At 36.2% G+C, this 26,540-nt stretch overlaps 1 protein-coding gene across 1 annotated transcript in view; it reads right to left on the reverse strand.

The window, feature by feature from the left end:
• The window catches only part of esyt1b (extended synaptotagmin-like protein 1b), a 49,653-nt gene that overhangs the window by 3,913 nt on the left and 19,200 nt on the right, over positions 1-26,540 (reverse strand). Inside the window, exons 16-51 of the mRNA XM_058403404.1 lie at positions 25,901-26,050; positions 25,580-25,684; positions 25,327-25,503; positions 25,157-25,242; positions 25,013-25,061; positions 24,331-24,420; positions 24,128-24,223; positions 23,229-23,300; positions 22,844-22,930; positions 21,071-21,217; positions 20,371-20,474; positions 20,028-20,202; positions 18,197-18,373; positions 18,004-18,086; positions 17,815-17,863; positions 16,733-16,822; positions 16,546-16,638; positions 15,103-15,174; positions 14,933-15,019; positions 14,702-14,848; positions 14,093-14,346; positions 13,236-13,344; positions 13,044-13,147; positions 12,054-12,156; positions 10,588-10,764; positions 9,660-9,742; positions 9,060-9,108; positions 7,209-7,298; positions 7,012-7,107; positions 6,850-6,921; positions 5,033-5,119; positions 4,802-4,948; positions 3,772-3,911; positions 2,591-2,722; positions 2,271-2,376; positions 2,122-2,171 (exon numbers count right to left, since the gene is read on the reverse strand). Coding sequence (XP_058259387.1) covers positions 2,122-2,171; positions 2,271-2,376; positions 2,591-2,722; positions 3,772-3,911; positions 4,802-4,948; positions 5,033-5,119; positions 6,850-6,921; positions 7,012-7,107; positions 7,209-7,298; positions 9,060-9,108; positions 9,660-9,742; positions 10,588-10,764; positions 12,054-12,156; positions 13,044-13,147; positions 13,236-13,344; positions 14,093-14,346; positions 14,702-14,848; positions 14,933-15,019; positions 15,103-15,174; positions 16,546-16,638; positions 16,733-16,822; positions 17,815-17,863; positions 18,004-18,086; positions 18,197-18,373; positions 20,028-20,202; positions 20,371-20,474; positions 21,071-21,217; positions 22,844-22,930; positions 23,229-23,300; positions 24,128-24,223; positions 24,331-24,420; positions 25,013-25,061; positions 25,157-25,242; positions 25,327-25,503; positions 25,580-25,684; positions 25,901-26,050 — 3,935 coding nt within the window. The remainder of the gene's footprint in view (positions 1-2,121; positions 2,172-2,270; positions 2,377-2,590; positions 2,723-3,771; positions 3,912-4,801; positions 4,949-5,032; positions 5,120-6,849; positions 6,922-7,011; positions 7,108-7,208; positions 7,299-9,059; positions 9,109-9,659; positions 9,743-10,587; positions 10,765-12,053; positions 12,157-13,043; positions 13,148-13,235; positions 13,345-14,092; positions 14,347-14,701; positions 14,849-14,932; positions 15,020-15,102; positions 15,175-16,545; positions 16,639-16,732; positions 16,823-17,814; positions 17,864-18,003; positions 18,087-18,196; positions 18,374-20,027; positions 20,203-20,370; positions 20,475-21,070; positions 21,218-22,843; positions 22,931-23,228; positions 23,301-24,127; positions 24,224-24,330; positions 24,421-25,012; positions 25,062-25,156; positions 25,243-25,326; positions 25,504-25,579; positions 25,685-25,900; positions 26,051-26,540) is intronic.

Consider the following 26,540-nt stretch of genomic DNA (forward strand, 5'->3'; position numbering starts at 1 on the left):
GAATAAAGCATTTATCTGCAATTGCAGCCAACTCTGGTGCCTGACAGCATACTTTGTCATAACATGGATGCAATAGGAATGCACTGGCAGGAAATTCTTCTTTCTCTTTATCCCACTTAATGCTCATCCAGACAAGTATTCTTGAGGTGCAGCCATCAGCCATGTGTAAAGATTTCTTTCTATAATTTTCCATCTACTTCTCTGGTCAAGAGAGAGATTCTGAGCAGCAAAAAACAGTCAATGCTAACAGATAAGGTGCTAGCCTGGGCTACCAGTCTCATAGTCTTAACTGGGGAGCACATCACTGTATATGACCAGTTCACGGAAAGATCAATGTAGTGCTGCTGCCCCTACAGCACACAGTGATCATTCTCCTACAGTCATGCATAGTAGGAGCATTATCCTGAGACATCGATCAGGATATCAAGAATTGCCAAATACATGCCCAGAAGGTAAAGCCAGCAGGATAAACTGATCATTTGGGCACCGCACCTGCCATGGAAAGCCTGGATATTTACAGAACATATCTAAATACCAGTGGCCCCATATGATCATTAACATACTCATATTATCATATGTCCTCTGTGGCCTCACACCTGGCCAGTTCACTGACTTCCCAATCTTAAAGGGCAATACAATGATCATGGTAATCATATATTGTTTCTCCAAGACCTTAAGACTCATTCTTCTGCCAAACCTGCCATCTTTAACCATGTGTTTGGTGTCAGCCGGTGGCAGAGCTTTTTCTTTCAAAGCCCCACAGTTATGGAACAGCCTTCCAATTAGTGTTCGGGACTCAGACACAGTCTCAGTGTTTAAGTCCAGGCTGAAAATACATATGATTAGTCAAGCTTTCTATGTATAGTTTTAATTTGGTAAAGGAGCAGATCTGGTTCATGGGCATAGAGTGTTCAATGAACTGAGATGTTTGCATGCTGTCACCTTACCACTCTCACATGTTCACTCAGGTTTGCTGACTGAAGTGGATGCTTTATGTCCCAGGAAGACCTCATGTCTGTCACCTTCTGGCTCTCCATTTTAGTTATGCTGTCATAGCTAGTCTTGCCAGAGTCTCTGCCAGCACTTTGCACACAAGCATACATAATATTTTTCTGTCTCCTTTCTGTTTCTCTCTCTCTCTCTCTCAGTGGTGGGACTGCTATGGATAGAACCACCACATGTTTGAAGAAAGGACATTATCAACATTTACATTATTTACTGTCCAGTGTCACCCTTCTGAGCCTGGTTCCTTTCAAGGTTTCTTCTTCATATCATCTCAGGGAGTTTTTCCTTGCTACTGTTTCCTCAGGTTTGCTCATTAGGGATAAATGTTAGGGATAAATAGCAACTTAACTTTAAACTTCATTTTTTCTCTGTTTCTATGCTTCTGTAAAGCTGTAAAGCTGCTTTGAGACAATGTCCATTGTTAAAAGCACTATACAAATAAAATGAATTGAAAAAAATATATGGGAGGACATAGTGAGTGACATGGTGCACAATTTCTGAAGAAACTGGACAGTGATAGAAGTGAAGCAGCAAAGTACAAAAATGAACATTTGGTATGGCTCGCCACTTGAGACATTTGGTTGTCACAAAAGTGACGCAACCAGTATATTAGGCCAATTAAGATTCTACAGCGCCTAAACAATGTTTCATACAAGCTGGATCTACTATGTTGCTGCCACCCTATGTCCACTGACTGACAGAGTTCCCCCCTTATCACTTCCTCCACCTATAGACATAGACCTACAACCAGCTTACACAAACCCTGAACTCAAGATGCAAAGATGGTAAGCTATACTATCATGTCCATGCTAGAACCAGTGTTGAGCAGTTCACAGAATGCTGCGTAACTATTTGGCCACAGGCTGCACCTCTGAACACTCATGCTCCACATCACTCTCCAACTGACTACTGACTGCACTTAGACTCACTCACACATTCTCATGCATATACACACTATAAAAATCAGACACAAACAAACTCATGATGCAAAATATTATCCTGCTGTGTACAGCTGACACACCATAACACCTTGCCTGATTTTGACCAAGCTCACATAAACAACACTGTGTGTGTGGTTGTGTGTGTGTGTGCATGTGTGTACATCATAGAACTTACCATTCTGTAACACTTGAGAGAAAGTCAATTTGCGCCAGATCAATTTCTGCCTATAGGCATAAAAGGTATTTATTACATCAATATACTTCTTGAATAGCTTAATGACTTAATGGCAACCTTTTTCCGAAGTTCGTGAATTGCTGACTCACCTGCCCAATGATGTCTTTTTCTCGACTCATGAAGGATGAGCTGTGCTTTACACACACACTGAGCACTCGTTGCCGAGCATCCTCCACACTCACATCAAACTCAAACCTGAGAAACAGTTTTAGATCGTGTTAGATTTTAATTATTAACTGTGATTGTTTTAATTAGGGATTGAATAATAATAATAAGAAGAAGATGAAGAAAATAAATAAATAATAATAATGAATAAACATATATGATTTGTGAAATATAAGTTCATAAATAAAGCCAAAGAAAGAGATGTCCTTTTTATGTTCTCTCAGATTTATGCACACATACACACCTCTCATTAAACTCAGGGTTCAGATCTTTTTTCTTCACAGCAGTCTTTCTCTTCGTGGCTTTGCTTTTATCAGGCAGCAGAATCAGAGAGACGTAAGTGTCTATACCTTCTTTCGATGATGTCACCAAACCTCTAAAATATCACACACAATCATAAACAGCAGATCCTCATTTTTAAATGAAAGATATTCAGCATATATGATAATATAATAATACTATAATACTGCTTTGCTTAATTAATACTCCTTTTTTTTTCTTTTAGTAACTTGCATAAACTGGTATATAGTTGCATAATATATAGCAATTTAATGCATGCAATATTCATCACTCTTATTATATGCCATTAAAATATTATTATACAAATATGTGAGGTTGGCAGCCTGAAATTCTAAGATTACTATATTAAAGTCATTTCAAACATCTTTGTATGTGTTCAAGAGTTGTTAATGTTTGTGTTAGCATGATGTTCTATAGTTGGGAGGAGGTTTTTCCAGTATGTTCACATCACGACTACAAGAAAAAAACCTTATTCACGTGATCAGCTATATCAGCTGATTTGATGAAATTTTGGAAAAATAGTAAGGAATGAGAATATAAGTGAGAAAGAATTCACACTGAAAAGCAGAGGTAATGTAGTTTAGCACCTCAGTTTTGAACAAGGTGACTTCCTCAGTCCCAAGTTTAGTTGAAAATGTTCAGGTTTTTTTTATTTTTATTGTATTTATAATGACAAGTACTATTTATTTTACACTTGTGTATATACATATTGAAGCAGAGCATGTATTTTCTTCATGTACTGTTCCATCTCCATTGGCATAAGACCTTTATATGTATATATTTAATGTAGGTATTAGGTATTTCATAAACTACTTAAAAATTCAATCTGTATATACTGAAGGCATTTGCTTAAATATAAGCATCTCCAGTACGCTTTACTCAAGATAACACAATCTTGAACAATTCTTTAATGCCTTCCACCATTTCATTTTGTCTTTTTGTATTGGGAGTGACACAGTGCTTGAGTCTGCAAGTCCATGACCATATTAAATGAGCCTCTATTGAGACATGGGGTGTGTATTATCAGTACCGCTCTACTATAGCGCTGAATTGAACCTGCTTTGTAAATTGATTGAATACAATGAATGTGGCATTATGAATACAATTAAAAGAAAAATTACAGACCTGCAACAATGAATAATCACAGCAAGTTTCTTCTGATAGGACAGAGAAATTCTGATCTGTCCAGTGGTGGCCACCTGCTTATTGCTTAATACAGGACCAGCACCAAGTGCCAAAAGTGCTGCCATCTTAGAGTTCAGGATCTGCATTAAAACACAAACATGAATAATGATTAATGTATTAGTACTATCATTTTTACATTTTACATTTACATTATTTTTGAATATGCAATCCTCCTCTGAGTGAATGAAACAATTCTTTTTTGCTGCAAAATGAATATCACTGTTATTAAAGCTACAAAAAATGTAAATGACAACTTTAAATGATAACCGGTAAAAATGAAAGACTGACTTAAAGGCAAATGTTAGCCCAATAAATAAAGCTTAATCACACAGCAATGATTAATAACATCATTTGTCAATTAATTCAAATAAACAGCTTTTATAAAATAGAAATTGGCTAAAACAGCATGTGTCATAAGCTGCATGCAGACATGGGCGCAAATGTAGTTCATTGTAGTTCTAATGAGGTCAAAGGCAGAGGTATACAAAACTTAAGGCAAAGTCAAAACTCAGGTGTGGATTATGTGTTGAGCAAACAGGATAAACTTGGCAAAACAAGCACAAATCAAGAAACAGGAAAAATATTCCAAAAACTATAGGCAAAAGTCTTGATAAAGTCAGAAAGTGTATTTCACAGAGAATGTAGTGAATGAGCGTCTTTTATATAGTGTGTGAGTGTGTGTGAGACTCAAAACAGATGTAATCAAAGGTCTGTTGATTTGGAGCAAGTAAAATGCTATGGTTTCTGGGAAGTGAAATATGGAGCAGACAGGTTTGTAGGTGTGCTCTCAAAAGTGGAGTTTGGGAAAATGTCAGGTTTAATTATTGCATATTCTTTTATACAAACTATTGCAGCACAAATGATTACATTCTATCTATATTTGCTTTTTCCTGTTTAAATGACTTTCATGTCAGTGTCATACTGGAAGTGTGAAAGATCCAAATTTTTTCAGATGGGAAATATTTCATACCTTGAGTTCTGCCCTCAGTAGGATCTGACTCTCAGCTAAAGCTCCATCGATGCTCAGCCACTTGTCCAGCATCAGCTCTGGCTGAGAGAGAAGCTCCTTGACTGGTAGAACCAGGGAACCCAGCGGCTGATCCCATGCACTAGAGAGCTATGCAGAAAAAGTTGACAGGTTACAAACTGTAAAATCATCACCAGATTAATTATTTACCCTTAGGTAAGCATAAATCCTTACTTTTATAACAAGCATGTCTTTGTTGGGGTCTTGAACCAGAAATTGAAATGCTTCATTCCACTGAGGAGATGTTGAACGCTCACACACCTGTAAAATAAAGAGCAATTAAAAATTTGCAGTATATGTTAGTGCAAAAAGGATCATGTGAAGTTTAGTGTTAGATTTAGTGTGTTGCTGATGGTCTAACTTGGATAACCAAAAGACCGCTATTTATAGTCTCACTTATGCACTTAAATCTAAATCTATATCTGGATTTCAGTAAAGCTGCTTTATCACAATTGAATTGAATCTATTGTTATTTTAGCTGTCTACTAATTAATCTGAGGGCATTTCATCCAAATCAGGCAAATGGTATAGGAATTGTAGCACTTGTTATACACCGATCAGCCATAACATTATGAGCACTGACAGGTGAAGTGAATAACACTGATTATCTCTTCATCATGGAACCTGTTAATAGGTGGGATATATTAAGCAGCAAGTGAACATTTTGTCCTCAAAGTTCATGTGTTAGAAGCAGGAAAAATGGGCAAGCGTAAATATTTGAGCAAGTTTGACAAGGGCCAAATTGTCATTGCTAGATGACTGCATCAGGACATCTCCAAAACTGCAGCTCTTGTGGGGTGTTCCCAAACTGCAGCGGTCAGTATATATTTAAGTGGTCCAAGGAAGGAACAGTGGTGAACCGGCGACAGGATCATGGACGGCCAAGGCTCACTGATGCACGTGGGGAGTGAGGGCTGGCCCATGTGGTCCGATCTAACAGACAAGCTACTGTTGCTCAAATTGCTGTGCACTGCCAAAAGCGGCAATGATAGGCATGTGAGCATCAGAACTGGACCACAGAGCAGTGGAAGAAGGTGGCCTGGTCTGATGAATCATGTTTTCTTTTACATCACGTGGATGGCCGGGTGCGTGTGTGTCGCTTACCAGGGGAACACATGGCATCATGATGCTATACAGGAAGAAGGCAAGCTGGCAGAGGCAGTGTCATGCTTTGAGCAATGTTCTGCTGGGAGACCTTTGGTCCTGCCATCCATGTTTCTTTATGTACCACCTACCTAAGCATTGTTGCAGACCATGTACACCCTTTCATGGAAACCGTATTCTCTGAAGGCTGTGGCCTCTTTCAGCAGGATGATACGCCGTGCCAGAAAGCAAAAATGGTTCAGGAATAGTTTGATGAGCACAACAACGATTTTGAGGTGTTCATTTGGCCTCCAAATTCCCCAGATCTCAATCTAATCAAGCGTCTGTGGGATGTGCTGAACAAACAAGTCTGATACATGGAGGCCCCACCGTGCAACTTACAGGACATAAAGGATCTGCTGCTAACCACAGTACACCTTCAGGGATCTAGTGGAGTCCATGCCTCATTGGGTCAGGGCTGTTTTGGCAGCAAAAGGGGGACCAACACAATATTAGGCAGGTGGTCATAATGTTATGACTAATCATTGTATGTGGTCAACCCTTTTTATGGGAGCAAAAGTAAGTTGGACAGTTGAATGCTCAAAGCATTGCCAGGGAAGAAACATAGCTTCTGATGTGTGTGGGTTCCAGACTTCAGACTACTCTGATTGCAAAGAATTTATATTTGATATTTTGCAAAATATTAAAAATGGCCTTACCATATTATGTTAAAATGTCTGTAATTCCTAAACAGTTAATTCACTAATCTTGCATCATATTTTCTTCACACACATGTCACATGAACGCACAAACAAACACACACACACACACACACACACACACACACACACAAACATAGAATATAGAATGTATATTAATAATTATAATTATTTTATTAAATTCCTTGCCTTTGTTTTGTAAGAAGTTCCCTCAAGCACAAGCTCAGCTCCAGCTTTAGGTTCCTTTCCACTCTTCTTCAACTACAGATGCACACACAACAAAATGCATAAGCATTTACATATTCAAAATGCATGCTTGTGCATATGTGTGTGTGTTTGTGTCTAACTCACAGGCAGTGCATGTGCTCGCTCAACAAGGACAAACAGCAGGGCAGCTGAAGGGACAGCTTTATTCTGGCTTGACTGGGAACTTTGCATCTGCAACACCTGATTAAAAATAAATTCAATAAACCATTTTAAATCATGCACACACAAGAGTGGACAAATTTTTTTTAAATCCATTTTGCTACACATTCATTACTACTTGCCTGTTGTAGTTTGTCTGGTTGTGTTACTGTGGGCAGCCATTCAAGAACCAGATGAAGACGGCCGTGTTTCACATCATTTAGAGAAAACCACTGCAACATAGAAAGACAACCATGCAATTCAGCTGTGGTTTTCATTTATCCTCATCATTCATCATTATATAATAATCACAGACAGGAGTGCCAACAGCGGCAAAAAGAAATGGCCTTGGATTTTTTTCTTGATTGCAATTGCAAGAAAACAGTTCAGTGTGACATCTACTTACTAACAGCTCCTCCTCCATTTTTTTACTAACTAGATAAACCACTACAATACACCAACGTCCTTCTTTCATATACTGTATACATTCACCTTCTGTGAGATGTTAGGGTTTCTGCCGTAATTTATTTAATTTTTTTCAAGAAGTCTTCAGGTATCTCCTGTATTGTCATAGATGTCAAAAATCATAAATGACTTTTTTTTTCTTCTTTTTTTTTTATAAGTAGGTAAATTTCAGACCTGCTGTTTATAAAAACAAAAAAAATCCTTTTGTTAGGAAGGTTTTTAAAGTGATAGCCCTTTAACCAGCTTCTCACTTTCAATTTAGCTGCTACAAAAGCTTAGGTATTGAGACGTCACCTTGCCATTACATAGATATTATGGAGGTGGATTGAAACAAACTTTTGCTTGAAAAACATGCCAGATACGGCATGTGACATTTACATTTAACATCAAAGATTCAGTGAGTTTGGAGTTTACAATACAAGATCAACTCTGGGGCTGCAGAATATATCATAGAATATCATGGAATGTCTAGCTCCACAAGATGTTGTTCTCATGTTCTCCATCACCCCATGCACAAACATTTAAGCCCTAAATTGTAGCCTGAAAGAATTCCGCTGTTCGTCACATGTCTGGTAATGCTGTATGGCTTGGATTATGACCTGGCTGTATTTCAGCCATGCATTAATGGTGCAAATGCTCCACAGCATGCTTCTAAACATCGACATGAGCCTCAGGTCTGGCAACTAATCTATTACAAAATACAGTTACTGCAGAGACGAGCAAGATGACTGGTGTCATCTGGTGTGACTGGTCACCTGGACTGAGTTTGCCCAGCATTTGCTTCAGTGTAAATGTCTTTTTCTTACTTTCCCTTTTGGAATGTGTTTTCAGGACAGTTCAAAAGGCTGTCCGCTTTGTTATACCACTATCATCTCTGACGATTAATCAATCTCTGGCCAACGCCATGAGTGTTCTCCTGAAGGGTTATGATCACTCTTCAATCCCTGACACACTTGTTCTAGACAATTTCTTAAAGGTAGGGTTCCTCCAGAGGTGCAGGGCAAAAAGCATATTTAAGCATGCATCCAGGGGTGGGTTATTAACACCTATAGCTTAATTACCTAGCTAATCAAGGAAACTATACAAGTCCCTGCTCCAAGTTCATGCTGTCAGAAAATATTGGACATCCCTTGTGCTCTCAATTTTCCATTCTCCAAGTCATATGTTGAAAGTTAATGGTGGTTTCTAGACTGTGTTTTAAGTTGTTGTTTTAATATGTGTCTGCTTCTACATTAGCTCCAAAGTTTATTTTCAGTTTATTATTGCTAGATCTTAACTGTGATGCTTAACTTGCATGTATGTTTTTTGGTTCATGGTTGAGTTATATCTGCTAAATCATTCCTGTGTTGTCTAGTCACTAGTGTCTAATCCTAATCTATGTCTTGTCTTGTTACACATTAGAATTTTATACCAACTCTTTAAGATTGACATAATGTGCAACACATGCATTTGACAAACTACTACTAGGTTCTTGCCATGAAATTATCTATCAAACTAACAGGCTTTAGTAAAATTCTGGTAATACTCACCTCATCATTGTAATGGGATTTAATAATATCTCCAAGCTTAATTTTGAACCTGTTGTAGAGAAATGTCAAAAGTCACACAAATATAATTTCATTTAAACTGTACATGGGTATGCACGACCAAAAATGGAACCTGGCCTCTTAATACAGAACCACGTAATCTCAGGAAAGTGTATAGTATATTATGTCAGTTAGTGATGGACCGTAACTGTTTAGGCTTAATTACTAACAGAAGTGTATTTATATATGTATTTCTTCCATTATATACAAAACGTGGAAATAAAATTTAAACTACACTGTTGACTACATGTCAGCTGCTATTCTCCAATTGTATTGATGCTTTTTTCTGTTAGGCCTGAACAATTTAATGGGTGACACTGTTATTCTGTAATTTCACAAATCAGTGTTTGAAAACAAATGTGTCTTAGAAATTAGACGTATTTTATATGCTAATATTTTATATGTTACATATTTGGATGATACAATAATATCATAAAAAATATAATTATACCACTATTGTGTTATTTTTTAATAAATAACAATAATAAATAATAAAATGTTGTCATGCGTGTTTTTACAGTGTTAGTTGGTGCAACCACTAACCTTCCAAGGAAGTCATCAGAGTCAATGTCTTTGTCGTACAGTTCAAACTTCACTTCTAGACTGGGGTCAGGAGTCAAAATCATCTGGTAAAAAAATCATCATAAAACAATGAAATTTCAAGTGAATATAATTCTATATATTTTTTCATCTATACCCTTGTACTAATAAAATATTTGTATGGTCTAAAAAAGGCAAAATATACAGGGAAGGACATTTCTGGACTAGGGGTCTCATTTATTAATTTTTAATAAGTTTTAAATTTGTGTGTAAGGCAACTGGCATCAAAAAAAGGAGCATTTACTCATTTAATGCCTTGTGTCAAGAATGCTGTGGGAAATGTGTTTTGTACACTTCAGGCATGTTAATACCAAATAATCATAATCAACCAACTTTTTAGGGTTTGTTGCTGACCATGTGCATAGCTTCAGAGCCTTCTAATGGCTACTTCCAGCATTATAATAGACAATGTCACAAAGAAAAAGTCGTCATAAACTGTTTTCATGAACATGATGTTCAGTGTTCTTCAGTGGCTTTCTCAGTCACTGGATCTGAATTCAATAGAACACCTTTGGGATATGGTTCAATGGGAGATTTGCAAATCAATTTACAAGGATTGTGTGATGCAATCATGTTAACATGGACAGGAAACTCAAATGAATAGCCAACATTTTATAGAATCAAAGGCTAAAGATCTGAGGCTGTTTTGAAACCAAACAGAGGTTTAGTATAGTGTTCATGAAAAGGTTCCTTCTTCTAATAACTTCAATATAAAATAACTCCCATTTTATTAATAGATTCTATTCATAGACATTTGTGTATTCAAAATTTTATGTATGCACATTTGATAAATTAGACCCCTGGTCTCCAGTAAAAATTTAGGCTAATTAATACACATTCTAATATACTGATATAGCACCAGAATTCTTACCTCATACATCTCATTCCAGGTGGGGTTGAGGTTCTCTTTGATCACATGACTTTTAAAGGTGGTGGTCCCAACAGTGATCTTCACATACGGGTCACTCTTTCCCTTCACCATACCACCCATCAAACTGTCCATAGCAACCAAGTTCTGAGCTTCCAACAGGTGAATACGAAGCACCCCCTACAGAGAGAAATCAATGGAAAATTTAGGCAAGTCTTTCAAGACTTTCATCCTATTTATAGTCCCTTAGAATGCATTTCTTTTTGTTTTGTCTATGAAAATTAAACCAACTGGACTAAATGCCACCCATTTAGCAGCATTCTCTTTTCACTTTTCACTTGATTTTTTGTTTATCACTCAAAAAGATCTTTTTACTCCACAATATAAAATGGACCCAGCAACAAATTTTAGATGTGAATCTAAAATGAAATGCCACAAAGTTTTGAAGAGACATCCTGGTAACCCCACCCACTTCTACTATCATGCCTCATAAATGGAGAATGTTTTGAGTTTATTAATTTGAAATATAATCTGTCATTATATGTTCAATTTAGCTAACATTAGACAATTATTTATTTAACACTACTTTATCCTATATATTAGGCATGGCAGAGAAAGATAAAAACTTTTAATAATTTTTAAAAACAAGATTCATTTTAAATTAAATAACATTTAAAATAAAAAAATATATATAAAAAAGTGGCAATAATTATAAAGTGATTAAATGCTTCGGTTTTTCTTTTTTTGGTATTTTCCGGTGTTCGGCTTCTTCTGTTCATCCATGTATATCAAAATGTGGGTTTTTGTTGTTTTGTTTGTTTGTTTTTTATGTTTACTGTGCAGTACTGAAGAATCATTATAAAATGTATTGTGATTTTTTTTATAGTGGAAAAATCACAATTAGCAAAAAATCTATATCATGCAAGCCTAACTACTACTAGTGATAATAATAATAATAATGTGGTTATGTTGAAATCTGGACTGAATTACAGTACCCATAAGCCCCAGCAAACTATCTGACCATTGCTGATCATTCGCACCAGTATCATGGTATTCTTCAGTAGAAACCCTAAGTTATGATTCATTGTCAAGCCACACTATCTTGTGGCGCTCTTGCAGTCTGGATGTTTTTGCCTTGATTCCACTGTTCAAGTTTATGGTTCTTGTTTCCAAGGTCTTGGCGGGACTGTTTTGTGCTGTAAATAATGCACTTTCATCCATTCTCAACTCCCCTTAAATGATAGAAAGCATGACTGATTCAGCAGATTTGCATTCAAGAATGGCTCGAGGCTCATTTCTCTTGCATGAGTAGCAAGAAATCATGAGTAGCAAATACTACATACTGACCAAGTTTCATATTTGTAGGAGCTACAGTTTGGTTTGCACAAACAGTTTTATTAGATAAAAAGAAGAAGGCGAATTTGAAAATGAATTTCTCCCTTCTTTGAGATATTTTCATAGTTACTCACCTGGGTGCCAAAGCCAGGGTAAGAACTTGTGTGCTTGGGTAACACATGTGTTACTTCTGTAATTGTTTCAGCAGCAGGAACTGGATGAGCCTTTTCATGAGAACTGAAAAACACAAAACACATACACAGAAAACACACCATTTCTTTACCTATAGGAATCAATGTTTGACGTCTGGTCTTCAAAACCAATCTGCTGATCAGTGCATAACAGTGTGAGAAAGTTTTTTTTAAGCATACCAAAAATTCATAACTTACATTCACACAGTATTGCTCAATTATTTTTCATGTGTAATTGTTTATCAGACATATTATGAGCTGGGTGCTACAGTAACATGGTTTGTCATATAATATTAAGACAATGCAGGGAATATATAGATTCAACTAATTTACTACTTTCATTTCTTCACTGACACTTTTCGGTCAAAACCAAGACCAAAGAGAGATTTAAATTTGATCAATGACAAATTTTTTTAAATAAAATCAATATTATATATCAGTATAATTATATCCAAATTAAATCCAAAACCATTTCTAATAGCATGCTACACGTTATCCGCTTTAAGTAGATGCTATTATAAGAACAACCAAAGGGCAAATGAAAGCAAATAAAAAGCTTAACATTTACTTGCTATCTTCAAATTTATGTACTGTACTAGCCAATCAGCATTCCGTCAGGACAGTTCCCTCACATTTTTATACCAGCTAGCTGGGTAATAAGAATGTTATTTAGCATCTGATCACTCAGTACATAGGTAACAGGAAATAATCAATGCAATATCAACTATACAGTGCCTTGAGGTAACTCAAATTTGCTCCGGCTATACCCTCCTCTCTTTATACTACACATGACCATTCATCCAGGTCAAGTGAATAACAAGAAGGGCAAGTTAAAAAGAGTGTAGCAGCCAAGGGCCACAATGCAAAACTTAATTCAAAGTACTCTGAAAAGAAAAGATGATGAAAGAGATGAAAACTCGGGTAAAGTCTCACTTATCAGCTGTCTTATCCAAGTGTTGCTCATTATTGGCTGCAGGTGCTGATTCCTTTACTGTGATTGGTTTCACAACCTTACTGGCTCCACCCACAGAGGATTCCTGTAAACATAGTACATTCGGTTTACAAAATTTCATATATACTCTCTCTCTCTCTCTCTCTCTCTCTTTCGCACAGACACACACACACCTTTGCCTCATGTCCTGTGTCATGAGTGATATCTGTTGCTGGTACTTTCTGTGTGTCTTCAGAAAGTGATACGGCGACTGGTACTGTAGAAGCCACTAGTTCATTAAGCCTGATGAAAGAAGACACATACATGCATGTGCTTATTAGTTATTATGTAAGCATAACAAACATTTCAACATCCAACATATACACATACATACATACATAATCCATGTTTGTTTATGTTGCTGGTTTATTTGGGTGGATAAATGTGCTGTGGAAGAATTATTGTTAGAATTTATTATATGTACATTAATTTGCATTCATTTGCTATTATTTTTATTTAGTCATTTAATTAGTCATTGTTATATTTGGATTTAGCCTAATAGCTCAACAACTGTATGTCAGCACAAAAATAATATCAGCATCAATAAAAAAACAAAAAACATTTATATACTGTTTGACACTGATTGACAGCCCATACATACTGGCAAACTATTAATACATTTTGGATGAATAAGACATATTTTATGAATAACTATCACTATGTGCTTGTCTTGTGAGTCAGAAAAAAATGATTTTCCTACAGACACTTCCTGTGTATTTGTACACCTGGAACAACAAAATCTATAAAGTGCATCTCTGCTATTGTCACCTTTTCTGTTAATCTAATCTTAGAAAAAAGACCTCTCTAACATGCCATGGTCCCTGAAAGAACTAAAATTATTCAGTGTTTTGCACTATTTAAGTCTGGATGTGAACTGAAAAACATGTGGTTTGAATTGAAGAGAAAATTCCACATGAACATACTGTATCTAAACATATAAACACATAAATAAACTCATATTATGACTTATCACCCAGGCTCTAGAACGTACCTTGGTTTTGGCTTGGTTTCCTGTTTGAAGTCTTTAGTGGCTGTTGGCAACAACTGCTCAGCACTGATTGGTGCTTTTCCTCCACTTTGCCCACCCGTAGAACTGTTTGCACCCATAGACTTTTCTGCAGGGTCATCAGACTTTTCAGGAGTTTTTCCATTGGTTTTTTTAGCTGGATATTCAACAGTCTTTTCAATAGACTTTACAGGAGGTTTTTCAGTAAGTACTTTTCTGTCTATCTTTGATGCCAAAATCTGAAACCACAAAGAAGATTTTATTGCTTTTATTTAATATACGCTGCAAAGTGTGGGAAACTTAGAAGTATACATGGGACATGGAGAAATATAAGGATATACCCTGGAGAGAATGCCATAAACACCATTCACACAATAATGGACCATTTTTAGCTAATCCCAAAAAGCAATATTTTGGGAGAAGTGTAGAAAGCAGAGGGCCTAGAGGAAACCAACATGGCAGCAATGCTACCCTATGTGCCACTGTGTAATTTTACTGAGCATGTCACCCTCACTCCAGGTGACACGTCAACATTAGTATACATGCAGACAACACCAGCATAGTATACATTCTATAGATTTCAGTGTGTTTTACCTTGAGTTGTGCTCTAAGTAGGATCTGACTTTCAGGCGATGCACCATCTAGATTTTTCCACAGGTCTAGCACCAGCTCTTCTTGTGACAGAAGTTCTTTAATTGGAAGAACAAGGGAACCCAGTGGCTGATCCCACCCACTGGAGAGCTGAGGGAAGAAAGGAAAAGGAAAAGTTAACTTTTGACATTCTTCATCTAAAGAATTCAACATGCAAAAGAATTACCAAATTACCTTAATAATAAGAATGTCTTCTCTAGGATCATGAATCAGGAAGTGGAAAACCTCATCCCAGTGAGGAGATGTAGAGCGATCACACAACTTTGTGATATAACAAAAGTAAGTTAAAATATAAAATGAACAAACCCTTTAGATATAATATTTAAAAATGGGTGAACACCTACCTTGGTTTTATAAGAGGTTCCACTGACTACAAGCTCTGCTCCAGCTTTAGGCTCCTTCCCACCCTTCACCATCTACACACATACACATTATTAAACTGAACTGAACTCAACTATCCATGCAATTCTATCCACTTTCTGTAAATGTTAGTACTGTTCAGTGCTAAAGTTTTAGTCAGGTGTGAAAAAATGCTGTAATGCAGAATCAGTGGCTGGTAAGGCCACTGAAGTGAAAGAAATCCAATTTGAGACAACTTTTGCTTTGTGACATGATGCACTATCATGGGTAAATTGTGGCAATGAAGGGATTCCCAAGGTTAACACCAATACTCAAATGCAGCAGCAACTATGCAATAGGGACGCTGACATGAAGGTACCCTGTGTCTATATTATTTGCCAAGGAAAGTTCACCAGTTTTTTGCGTCTCGGCTTATATTCATCCAAAGGAGAAAGTGGTGACTGAGTACATTGAGAAGAGTGTACTGAAACTTCAACAGCAGATACATCATTCACTAGTTATCCTCTGAGGCACTGATGCTGGTTGTAAACTACCTGGGTTGTAAGATTAATTTACTAAGCAGGTATTTAGGAAAGCATACCACATTATATCTGAAACATGTTATCCCCCTACATTATATCTGAAACATGTTATCCCCTGCATTCCAGACTTTGCATTCAGGTTTTTGTATAGAATACCTTTAGCTAAAACAAATAGATTTAGATCTTGTTTTGCACAACATGCTAATTCTCTGATTAGGTATTTTTTAAATTGGTTTTCATTATCCATTCTTTTAATGTGTATTACATGTTTCATGCACAAAAGGTATTTACATTTTTTTCTTTGTATGTGGTATATTCCATTTCTGTAAAACAAATTGCCTCCAAGGTGGACAATAAAAAGTTAAGTTACAAATAATCTGTGGCATTCAAATGATCCACGATTGGTCTATCTATGACCGCTCTTTGACCGCTCTCATCAACAAGGCGTTTCCATCCAGTTTTTTTTTTTTATTCCACCAATCTGGGTACTAAATCTGAAACTGTTGTGCAAGAAAATCCCAGAAGATCAGCAGTTATAGAAATACTCAAACCAGCCACTCTGGCACCAACATTCCTGGTACAGTTAAAATCAGATCAGAATGAAATTATATCCCCCCATTCTGATGGTTGATGTAAACATCAAAAAGCTGCTGGCCGGTATCTGCATGACTTTGCACTGCAATACTCCCACATGATTGGCTGATTAGATAATTGTGTGAATTGTTGTACAGGTGTTCCTAGTCTTCAGTGAGTGTATGTAAGCCTAATAAATTAAAAGGTTAATAAATAGTAAACTCTGCAACATTCATGGATATCTATACATAATTGTGATAAGGTGTCTGTTGACTACTCTGTGTGTGTGTGTGTGTGTGTGTGTGTGTGTGTGTGTGCGTATGTTTAACTCACTGGCAGTGCATGAGCTTTCTCAACAAGAACAAAAAGCAAGGCCGCAGAGGGTGAGGCTTTATTCTCATAGGAGATGGACTGTAACTGCAATGCCTAAAAATATATTAATTAATTTTAATTGTCAAATAAACATTTATATATAATTATAATTATGTGTAAATTAAACTTTTTAAAATTCCATATTTACCTGTTGTAGTTTATCTGGCTCTGTTACTGTGGAAAGCCACTCCAAAATTAGATGGAGTCTTCCATGTTTCACATCATCCAGAGTAAACCACTGAGAAACAATTGGAAAAAAAACACGGCATAAACAAACGAGTAAACCAGTGGTGCTTTCTTAGATGAAATCAGCAGCAGCTCAGAATTCCTGATACACTTCTCTGAGAGTGGCATTTTACAGAACTGGCCTAGCTTCTGGATTTCCTGTAACCATAGTGATGGTGTCCAAATCCAGTGGACCCAGTCCTAAACTGGGTCCTAAACCAGTTCTCAAACTCCACTACACTCAGTGGCGACATTCCCACAGGCAAAGGTAACCTGGTTGAGGGTATATTTGATGAGGATGCTGTCAACGTGTGCAGAGAAGGAAATGTGTACAATAGACAGAAAGATCTTTTGACAGTGTATCCTGCTCCATAGATCATGTAGCTTTAGTAGTAAGAGCGAATCTGTGCCCATGATAGCCTCAGATTCCAGGTCTTGGCTAACAGGAGTAGACCCCAATGAGGTTTCTGCTGTTGTATAGCTCACCCCAAGATTCAATGTTTTTTGCATGTCGAGATGCTTTTCTGCTCACCATGGTTGTAAAGTAAATAATTATAAATAATTATTTAAGGTAATAGCAGCAGCTATTCCCAGCAGCTCTAATCAGCCTGGCCATTTTCCTTTGACCTCTCTTATCAACAAGACATTTATACCCACAGAACTGTGACATACTGAAAGTGTGAAAATCAGAATTCAGCAGTTTTTGAAATACTCAAATCAACTCATCTTGTACCTACAATCATGATTTTATACAATATAATGCTGCCACATAATTGGCTGATTGGATAACTGCATAAATATGCAGGTGTACAGATATTCGTAATAAAACAGACAATGAGTATATGTGTTTCTGTGTGCGTGTCTATTTTAGATATAAAAAACTCTCAACACACTTCGGTTAAAATTCCAAAACTTGTTTTTGTGATGTCAAACAAGATATATAATTTCAGATCTTTTTCCAACTTTAAGTCATTTAAAGCCTCAACAATACAATTAAAGATTTACCTGGTCAGTGTATTGAGACTGAATAATTTCAGGCAAGCTGATGTGGACCCTGTTGAAGAAATAACATGACAGTTTAATGTTTGCAAAAGATTTATGTTGGTCTGCATTAACAATCTTTAAGATATGCAAACATAAAACCTTGCACTCCTGTCAATAGTTTTCTATACATGTTAATTATAGTCTACATACCTTCCTAGAAAATCATCTTTATCAATGTCCTTATCAAACATCTCTATGAAGACTTCTGAAGCTGACTCAGGGGCCAAAACCAACTGCAAGAATCATTGAAAAACTAATCTTAGACATGACCATATTACTTTACTTCTATCATGAAATCTGTTATTTAGTAAAAATAACCATATCAAGAACACAGCCTGCTTACCTCATACATCTCATTCCAGGTGGGATCGAGATTCTCCTTAATGACATGACTTTTAAATATGTTGTTTCCAATGTTGATCTTAACATAGGGATCGCTTTTCCCTTTCACCATGCCCCCCATTAGGTTGTCTTTCGCAATCAAATTCTGAGCTTCCAGCAGGTGGATACGCAGTACACCCTAAAGGTTAAAAAAAAGAAAGAAAAATGAACAGCCTGAAAAACGAAATGAAAAAAAAAAACCCCAACTGAGCAGAGATTTTTCCCTATTTCCCTATTTTACAAAAATGCACAAGTTTAAACTATATCATTAATAGAAAGTGAAAGGCTTGTGTGCTCTCTTAATAAGCACGTCCACTAAAACTGTAACACACTTAAATGAGCGTCTCTATTAATAATACTGTTTGAACAGTAATAGTAAAATGGTTTAATGTGTAAGAATATAATGATTTTCATATTACTATAGAGCAGGGTATAATTAGGATTTTCCTGATACTACTGCTGTTATCATTACTATCTATAACAGAACTCATTCACTAACTCACTCACTTTCAGTAACTGGCTTATCCTTATCAGAGTTGAGGAGGATCTGGAGCCTATCCTGAGAATACTGTAGCCCAAGACAGGAATACACCTTGGATAGGTCACTATAAACATGTACACATACATTCATGCACTCATTCACACTTCTGTATTCTGTAAGGATGGTAACGCTATCCACTGCACCACCACACTGCCCACTTACTTAGCAAAGCTTTTTAAATAGCTTTATGGATATTTACAATAAGATTATTTTTAACACATATTTTTAAATTAGGTGCTCTAGATTGTGTGTCCCACCCGCATAATGCATGGGAACGTTTTTCCTGCTTTTAAAGGACTACATTATAGTGTGGGCTGTGAAGGAAAACATAATTGGTTGGAAGTACTGACTGAATACACCCCTTACATTGAGACTGAAATCGGGTGGAGGCCTATTCATTCTGAGCAAAGTGGAACGAAATGAATAATATTTTTTTTTTAGGTGAGCGAATGTTAGCTTGGCTGATATATGCAAAAAAATATATATATATCAATACATATCATACATTTAAATAAACCTAAGTGAATGAAACATTGGCTGACTCATAATATTTAAAAAAACACTAACTAGCGCCACCTACTAGTGTAAAAGTGTAACTTAAGGGTCACTGAAAAAATCAGTAGACAAATCTGAACAATTTTTCAGTGAACAAAATCAAAAGATTGAAGTTACTGGGATGAATTAAAATTACCACCACTAGTTGGCTTATTTGTAATAATTTTATTACAGTATATCTGCAATTTACAATGCATATATGCATTAAAGCAAAGCTGAATTTTAGCTGATAGAGTGATATAACCTTTACTAAGGATCTTGGATTCAACCATATGTTCACTCCAGTGTTGTATGGCCACCAAAGCAGCTTATCTTTCAACCAACAGTTTTGTTGAAGTCACCGCTAGGAAATGGCAGTTTTCAGAGAACTCGTTTCAGTTTAGCATCTTGTGTATACTTCCATACTGAAGATGGTGATAGAGTGTACATAATGTTGATGCCATTAGAGGAGAATCTCTCTGGAGTGATCTGCTTGAGCTTGTCACACTGACGGTTTACAGGCAAGGGAACTGACCCAGTTACAGCTGATTTAGGTGTTTTGATTTTACACCAGGTTTTTTGAGATTTATATTGCATATTGTATTTCATTTACAAATTTCTCTTGCTTTTTGACACAAGAACCTTCTTTTGTGTTCTCTTCACCAGTCCTTGTTTGAAGCACTGTAAAATTACCAGCTTTCCTGCCACTTTATCTCACCTCAGTGCCAAAGCTGGGATGTGGACTAGTATGTGGAGGTCGAACATCAGTTGAGGCAATGTACTCGGGAGGTGTTTCAATCTCCTCCTCTTTCTCAATCTCTTTATCCTCCACATTCTCATCAGAAGCAGTTACAGAAGAGGTTATAGTGATTGGTTCCAATATCTCACTTGACCTTAGAATCAAACAAAAAACACACACAATATCTGTGCATTTATCCATAAGAATAAATGAATAAATGTTCCCTCATTTTTGTATGACTCCAAAAGTAAACAGAATAGCAGGGTTAATAAGGGTTACTGGGTTGGTGTGGGGGTTGGAGTTGATTGTGGGCAGTTCTCACTTTTGAACTAGCTCTTTCTCCGGTTTTCTCTCTTCGGCAAAGGTCTTCAGTTCAGAAGTCTCTATGGTCTCTGTGGAGCCCTCTGTCACTTTCGGGCACAGGATCTAAGACGTTAAACATTAAAATACATAAAATATCAATTTTTAAATATTTTTTTTAGATATTTTTAAACCTCCTTACTAGTTATTGTCTATTTCACATCATAAAATAATAGTTAGACATGCAACTGTAGTTACATAAAATGTGGCTTATGTCACATACATATATATGAGACAAAGGCTTTCTGTTTTCTTTCCTTCATAGATTACTATCAGGTAGAGTTCAAGCACAAAAATAATACCATACAATACACCTTTAATTATAATTTATATTTGGAATTCATTGAACTGCCTATTTTAATGAATAAAAAACAAGTCTGCTCATTACTATTGACAGACATAAAATAAAAAATATTTGCACAATGCATGTGTCTCTCATTGTTTGACTTTTCCCTGTGTTATGATTTGTACGCCTCTGTTAATAAATGTTGCAAATGGATTAGTGAGTCCTGTAAGTTACACAAATCAACTAAGATAGATAGATAGATAGATAGATAGATAGATAGATAGATAGATAGATAGATAGATAGATAGATAGATAGATAGATAGATAGATAGATAGATAGATAGATAGATAGATAGATAGATAGATAGATAGATACCTTAAGCTGTGCTCTCAGTAGGATCTGACTCTGAGGTAAAGCTCCATCCAAATCAAGCCATTGGTCCAGCAGCAGATTTGGTTGGGAGAGAAGATCTCTTATAGGAATCACCACAGAGCCTAGTGGGAACTCCCAGCAGTGTGACAACTACAGAGGAAAATTCAACATATAACAGTGATCAGTGCAGGCCACCACATGATACTGGTTCGAAAAGGCACTATTATGAGTCAATAATATTAGGAAACAGGACAGCAATTGCTTGTGGTGTATCAAGAGCCACTGTATCCAGGGTAATGTCAGCATACCATCAAGAAGGACCATCCACATCCTATGAATGAAATGGAAGCTATCTAAAATGGATATCCAGGTACTAACCTGGACTGTTCTCAAAAAACATAAAACCACAACCGACTAACTGCAGAAATAAATGCATGCCTCAACTCTCCTGTTTCCAACAAAACTGTTTCTTTGGGAGCTCCACATATTCATGATAGGGCTGATATAGCCAAACCTTTGGTCACTCACACCAATGCCAAATGTGAAACATGTATTATTCTCTGATTAGTCCACCTTCACTGTTTTTCCCACATCTGAGTTACAGTGTTGAGAAGCCACAGAGAAGGGTGAATCATGATGGTTTGGGCTACAATATTGTGCAATGCCTAAGGCCCACTACTTGTACTAAATGAGCATGTCACTGCCAAGGATCACCGAACCATTCTAGAGGACCATGTGCAAACAATGGTTCAACCATTGCACCTAGAAAGTGGTACTGTGTATCAGGATGACAGTGCACCTATACCCAGAAAAGACTGACGACATAGTGGTTTGATGAACATGAGAAGTCGCACAGAAGTTATGCTCATTCAATCAAAAGAACATTTGTGAAGTCAGGCATTGATTTTGGACTGGCTCAGAATCAATGTTCCAGTACATCTGAAAGATGTTCAATGGGGTTGAATTCAGGGCTCTGTGCAGATCACTGGAGTTCGTCCATACTAAATTCACCAAACCATGACTTTAGAGACTTTAGTTATTCTAGAACAAGAAAAGGGCCTTTCCCCAACTATTGCCACAAAGTTGACAGCATACAATTGTTTTCGTATACTGTAGCATTGTGTATAGCTGTGCATTTATTTTTAAATACCTAGTAGCAATAATTAAGACTGAACTCAACAATTAGGAGGGGAGTACAATTTCGGCCATATAGTGAATTTGGTCTTAAAATGAAACTATGTAAGAGTCTGTAGTTGGCAGTAAATGTCATTTGCATAAACTGATTAGATACAATGGTAGATCTTAATAAATGTCAACACTCTTTACCTTTTTGATATTCTTGTGTTTGTATGCACAGGTGAGAGTACAAATAAAATATAAAGAGAATGTAAAAGTCTAAATACACATTTAAATAAAAATGACTTTGGGATCTCCATAATGCAATTTGATTTAAATTATGTTAAATTGACTGGGTGGTTTTTACCTGAACAGAAAATAAGGGTCAATGTTATTAACTATATTGTTTTTGAAAGGGAGTACAGAGAGCAGTTTTTGTAATAAGGAAAAAGGGTTTGCTATGGACATGAGTAATGGTTAAAATTTATAATAATTTTAGCTCTGTAAGGTCACAGTGGATTATGTGAAAAAATAAACAGTTCAGACACCCAGTGAACACCCAGTTATAAGAAAGAACTAAGAACTAAGAAAGAAATAGAGATTTTTTTGTAATCTTTCATTACTGGACATTTCATTTGGGATAAAAAAATATATTTATACCTTCACAATAAGTTCCTCCTTCTTGGGGTCATAAACCAGAAAATGAAAGGCCTCATTCCACTGGGGTGAGCTGGTCCGATCACACACCTTTAATTGAAGCAAAACCAGAAGGGGAAAATTACTTTTATGAATAGTGACATTTAATGATAAAAGCATTCAATAAATAATATACAGAATAAGATCATTAAGTAAAGTAGCATGGCAGTAAGCAATCACATAGTATAAATATATTAGCAGTGAACAAACAAACTAGCAACTGATTTTTACATTTATCATACAGATCATTTAAGACACACAGAAAATAACAACTACTTATCTCTCTCTCTCTCTCTCTCTATTTATAAATATAAATAATAACAAAAGTAAAATTCTCAAAGATTCTCACCGTTGTTTTGTGTGAGGTCCCTCCAAGAACAATTTCAGCACCAACCTTAGGCTCTTTGCCACTCTTCTTTAACTACACACGCACACACATACACATACACACACTCAATCAAATTAATATGATTGTCGTCTAAATATTATTACTGTAAGAATGTTTAGTTCAGATAGAATCTCAGTTCAGATAGAAGTTCAGTATTTATACCAAGATATAGTCTCATTACGCATAAAAGTTGGAGACTTAAGTCAAACTATATGTGAATAAATTACATAGCTAAATTATTCAGACTCATCTTATGAATGTTCTTAATATTATATATTTTTCCTGGCTATGTCTCTTCAGCCATTCAATCTAAAAACAGTACTTGCTCATAAACTCAAAGTGGGAGATGCACACTGGCTCTATGCATATTGACAAAGCAAACTCTATTTTTAATGTTTCTATTTAAAAAAAGAGATTTAAATAAAGTTGAGACTGGAACTATAAGAGAAAGATGGCAAAATTCAAATAAACGCCACTAGTCTAATTCTAGCCACATATATTGGAAAACACACTGAGATATCATGTGATTATCACATTAGTTTACGCATAAATATTACTGTCAAAATTTAGCTGGAATTTACCCACATTTTGTGGGCTCTATTCACATCTATCCATACTATTAAAAAACAGCACAAAAAGAATGAAGACTTTTGTTTATCTGTGTTAAAATGAATCAAGTCTTGCTGTCTCAGACTCACATGCTGTCCTCCTAGGAGCTAACTGTGCAATCTCATGTCTCTACAGTACCTGTAGTGAACACTGTTTTGGTTGGTGGTTCATTTCATGGTGAATAAATGTCACTGGTTATAAGTGGTTAAGAGGTTAAGAGAATTAGTGAATTGATTTGTTTACACACTCACAGGGACATCATGGGCAGCCTCTAGATATACAAACAACAGGGCCACAGCAGGTACTGCCTTGTTCATGTACGAGCTCTTAGACTGAAAAGGCAACACCTGCAATGAGAATTAATTAAGGAATCATAACATGTTCCTTTTACAAATAATGCTGACCAGCTAATGTAAATTTTAATTTGAAGTTAGAGTAAGGAAAGTCTTCTTACCTGTTCCAGTTTATCCACATTTGTAACTCTGTTCAGCCACTCCAGAGCCAGATGAACACGGCCATGTTTCACGTCACTTAGAGTAAACCACTGAGATGGAAAGAACAGTGTTTAAATCTGTCTTACTTTTGCAAGTAAGGGTATTTTAAAGTAATTTCAAAGTCTGGACATTTTAAAGTCTGGTTACTTTGAAAAGTAAAAAATTCCATTTAAAAATTCCACAAGAGCATCTCAGATATTTTAACAGCTGGTCTCTAATGTCAAAATGAACAGAATAGGCATGTATCTGTTTTACTATGGTTTGTAGCCATCCAACAACTTGAGGTTACTGGCTGTGAATAACCACTGCATTTGTTAATTTATCTGCTTAGAGACTGAATTCTTTTTTTTTTTTCTGACAAACAACTTTTTTCCTTTGTTTGTTTTGACATACCTCAACTTTAAGTCATTCTAAATTTATTTCACCAAAGAAAATGGAAATGTAATTATTTACTTTTTAATCCTGCCTATGCTATATTCTTGCAAATACAGCCTAGGCAAGATTAAAAAGTTAAAAAGTTGAGGTGTGTCAAAACAAACAAAGGAAAAAAAAGATGTTTGTCAGAATTCGGCCACAGCTAAATAGTTTCTCAGGCTATAGACTATATACCTTTATACTGTCTGATGATCAGCAAAAACTTACCTCATCCATATGTTTCGATTTAATAATGTCCCTTAACTGGATGTTTAATCTGGAAGGAAAACATTAACATTAGCCAAACCCATGATAACCACACTGTGTAAACACAGTAAAACAGAAACCCAGTAATGTTTCTTAGTGCATCACCTGCCCATGAAGTCATCTTTCATGTCCATGTCTTTGTCAAATATCTCTAATGTCATGTCTTGACCAGGGAGATCGGTCAAAACTACCTGAAAAGAGAAATTCATGAGTTAATTAAAAATAATGATGGGCATCCCAGACTAGAGTAAGCCAACACATTCCAGCATTTCTACCTCAAACATCTCGTTCCAGGTGGGGTTGAGATTTTCCTTAATCACACGACTTTTAAAGGTGCTTCCCCCAATATTGATGATAACATAGGGATCACTCTTCCCCTTCACCATGCCTCCCATCAAGTTGTCCTTGGGTACCAAATTCTGTCCTTCCAGCAGGTGAATACGCAGCACCCCCTACAGAGAGGAAATATGAGTAAAATAGAAGGAACAATGCTTTCAAAGCAAAAAAAACAGCTGGCTTTTGGTTTACCTCAGTGGCAAAACTGTCATCAGTGGAGGTATGCTGAGGTCTTGAAGAAACTGGATCACTTGAGAGAAGAGAGGCGGATACAGCACTTTCATCAATCCAGAGCACCTAAAACACAAAATCCCAGAGCCATTATACATTGTTTTGATTTCTCAGTACTTTAAAAAAAAAAAAAAAAAACTAAATGGGGAAAGATAGATATGAGCATATTTAGTGGTCATTATTTTGCCTTTTCTATTTAAGTAAAATAAAACATTAAGGCACAGCCTTAAGGCAAATTGTATTAGTATACTGCAGTGTGCAAAATATTAGAAATGATGTTACCCTGAGTATAGAGTTGATGCGAATACGGCTGGCTGGGCCAGAATTATTCAGTTGAAACCACTGATCAAGGCTGAGCTGAGGACTCGAAAGAAGGCGAGAGAGAGGGAGAGACAGACTGCCCAGGGGCTGTACACGGTCATTATCTTTCACCTGGTGGTACACAGAGAACATGAGAGTTAAAAACATTTAACAGCTGAGAATCACTCTGTGAAACACAACAAGAAGCAAATAAGAAAGTGTAAATTAAATCATCATTAAAATACAAGAAGATTATCACTTATGCTCAGTGGCAACAGAACCATAATGCAAAATATATCATACATACACTTTTTGTTGTGTATTTAGCTAGAAATGACTAGCATGTTGTGCTAAAAATGGCTTTGAGTGCTTGTGGCTGTAACAGTGCTGATTGCTAAATGCCTGGTGTTCTAGTTATGATTTTATAGATTACGTTCATTAAAGAATGGTATATTTGGCCTTTTTCCATTTCACAAAACATTATAAAAGGTTTTTCAATTAGTGCAGTGCAATTTTCTTTTTTTTTCGTTTAGTCTTTTCTCTTTGTATAAACAATGTCAGAACAAGTCTAAAACCTGGAATACAACATTTATATTGCTATTTACTTATCCAACAGTGGTTC

The sequence above is a fragment of the Hemibagrus wyckioides genome, linkage group LG11 (genome assembly GCF_019097595.1).
Source record: "Hemibagrus wyckioides isolate EC202008001 linkage group LG11, SWU_Hwy_1.0, whole genome shotgun sequence".
Taxonomy (NCBI): domain Eukaryota; kingdom Metazoa; phylum Chordata; class Actinopteri; order Siluriformes; family Bagridae; genus Hemibagrus; species Hemibagrus wyckioides.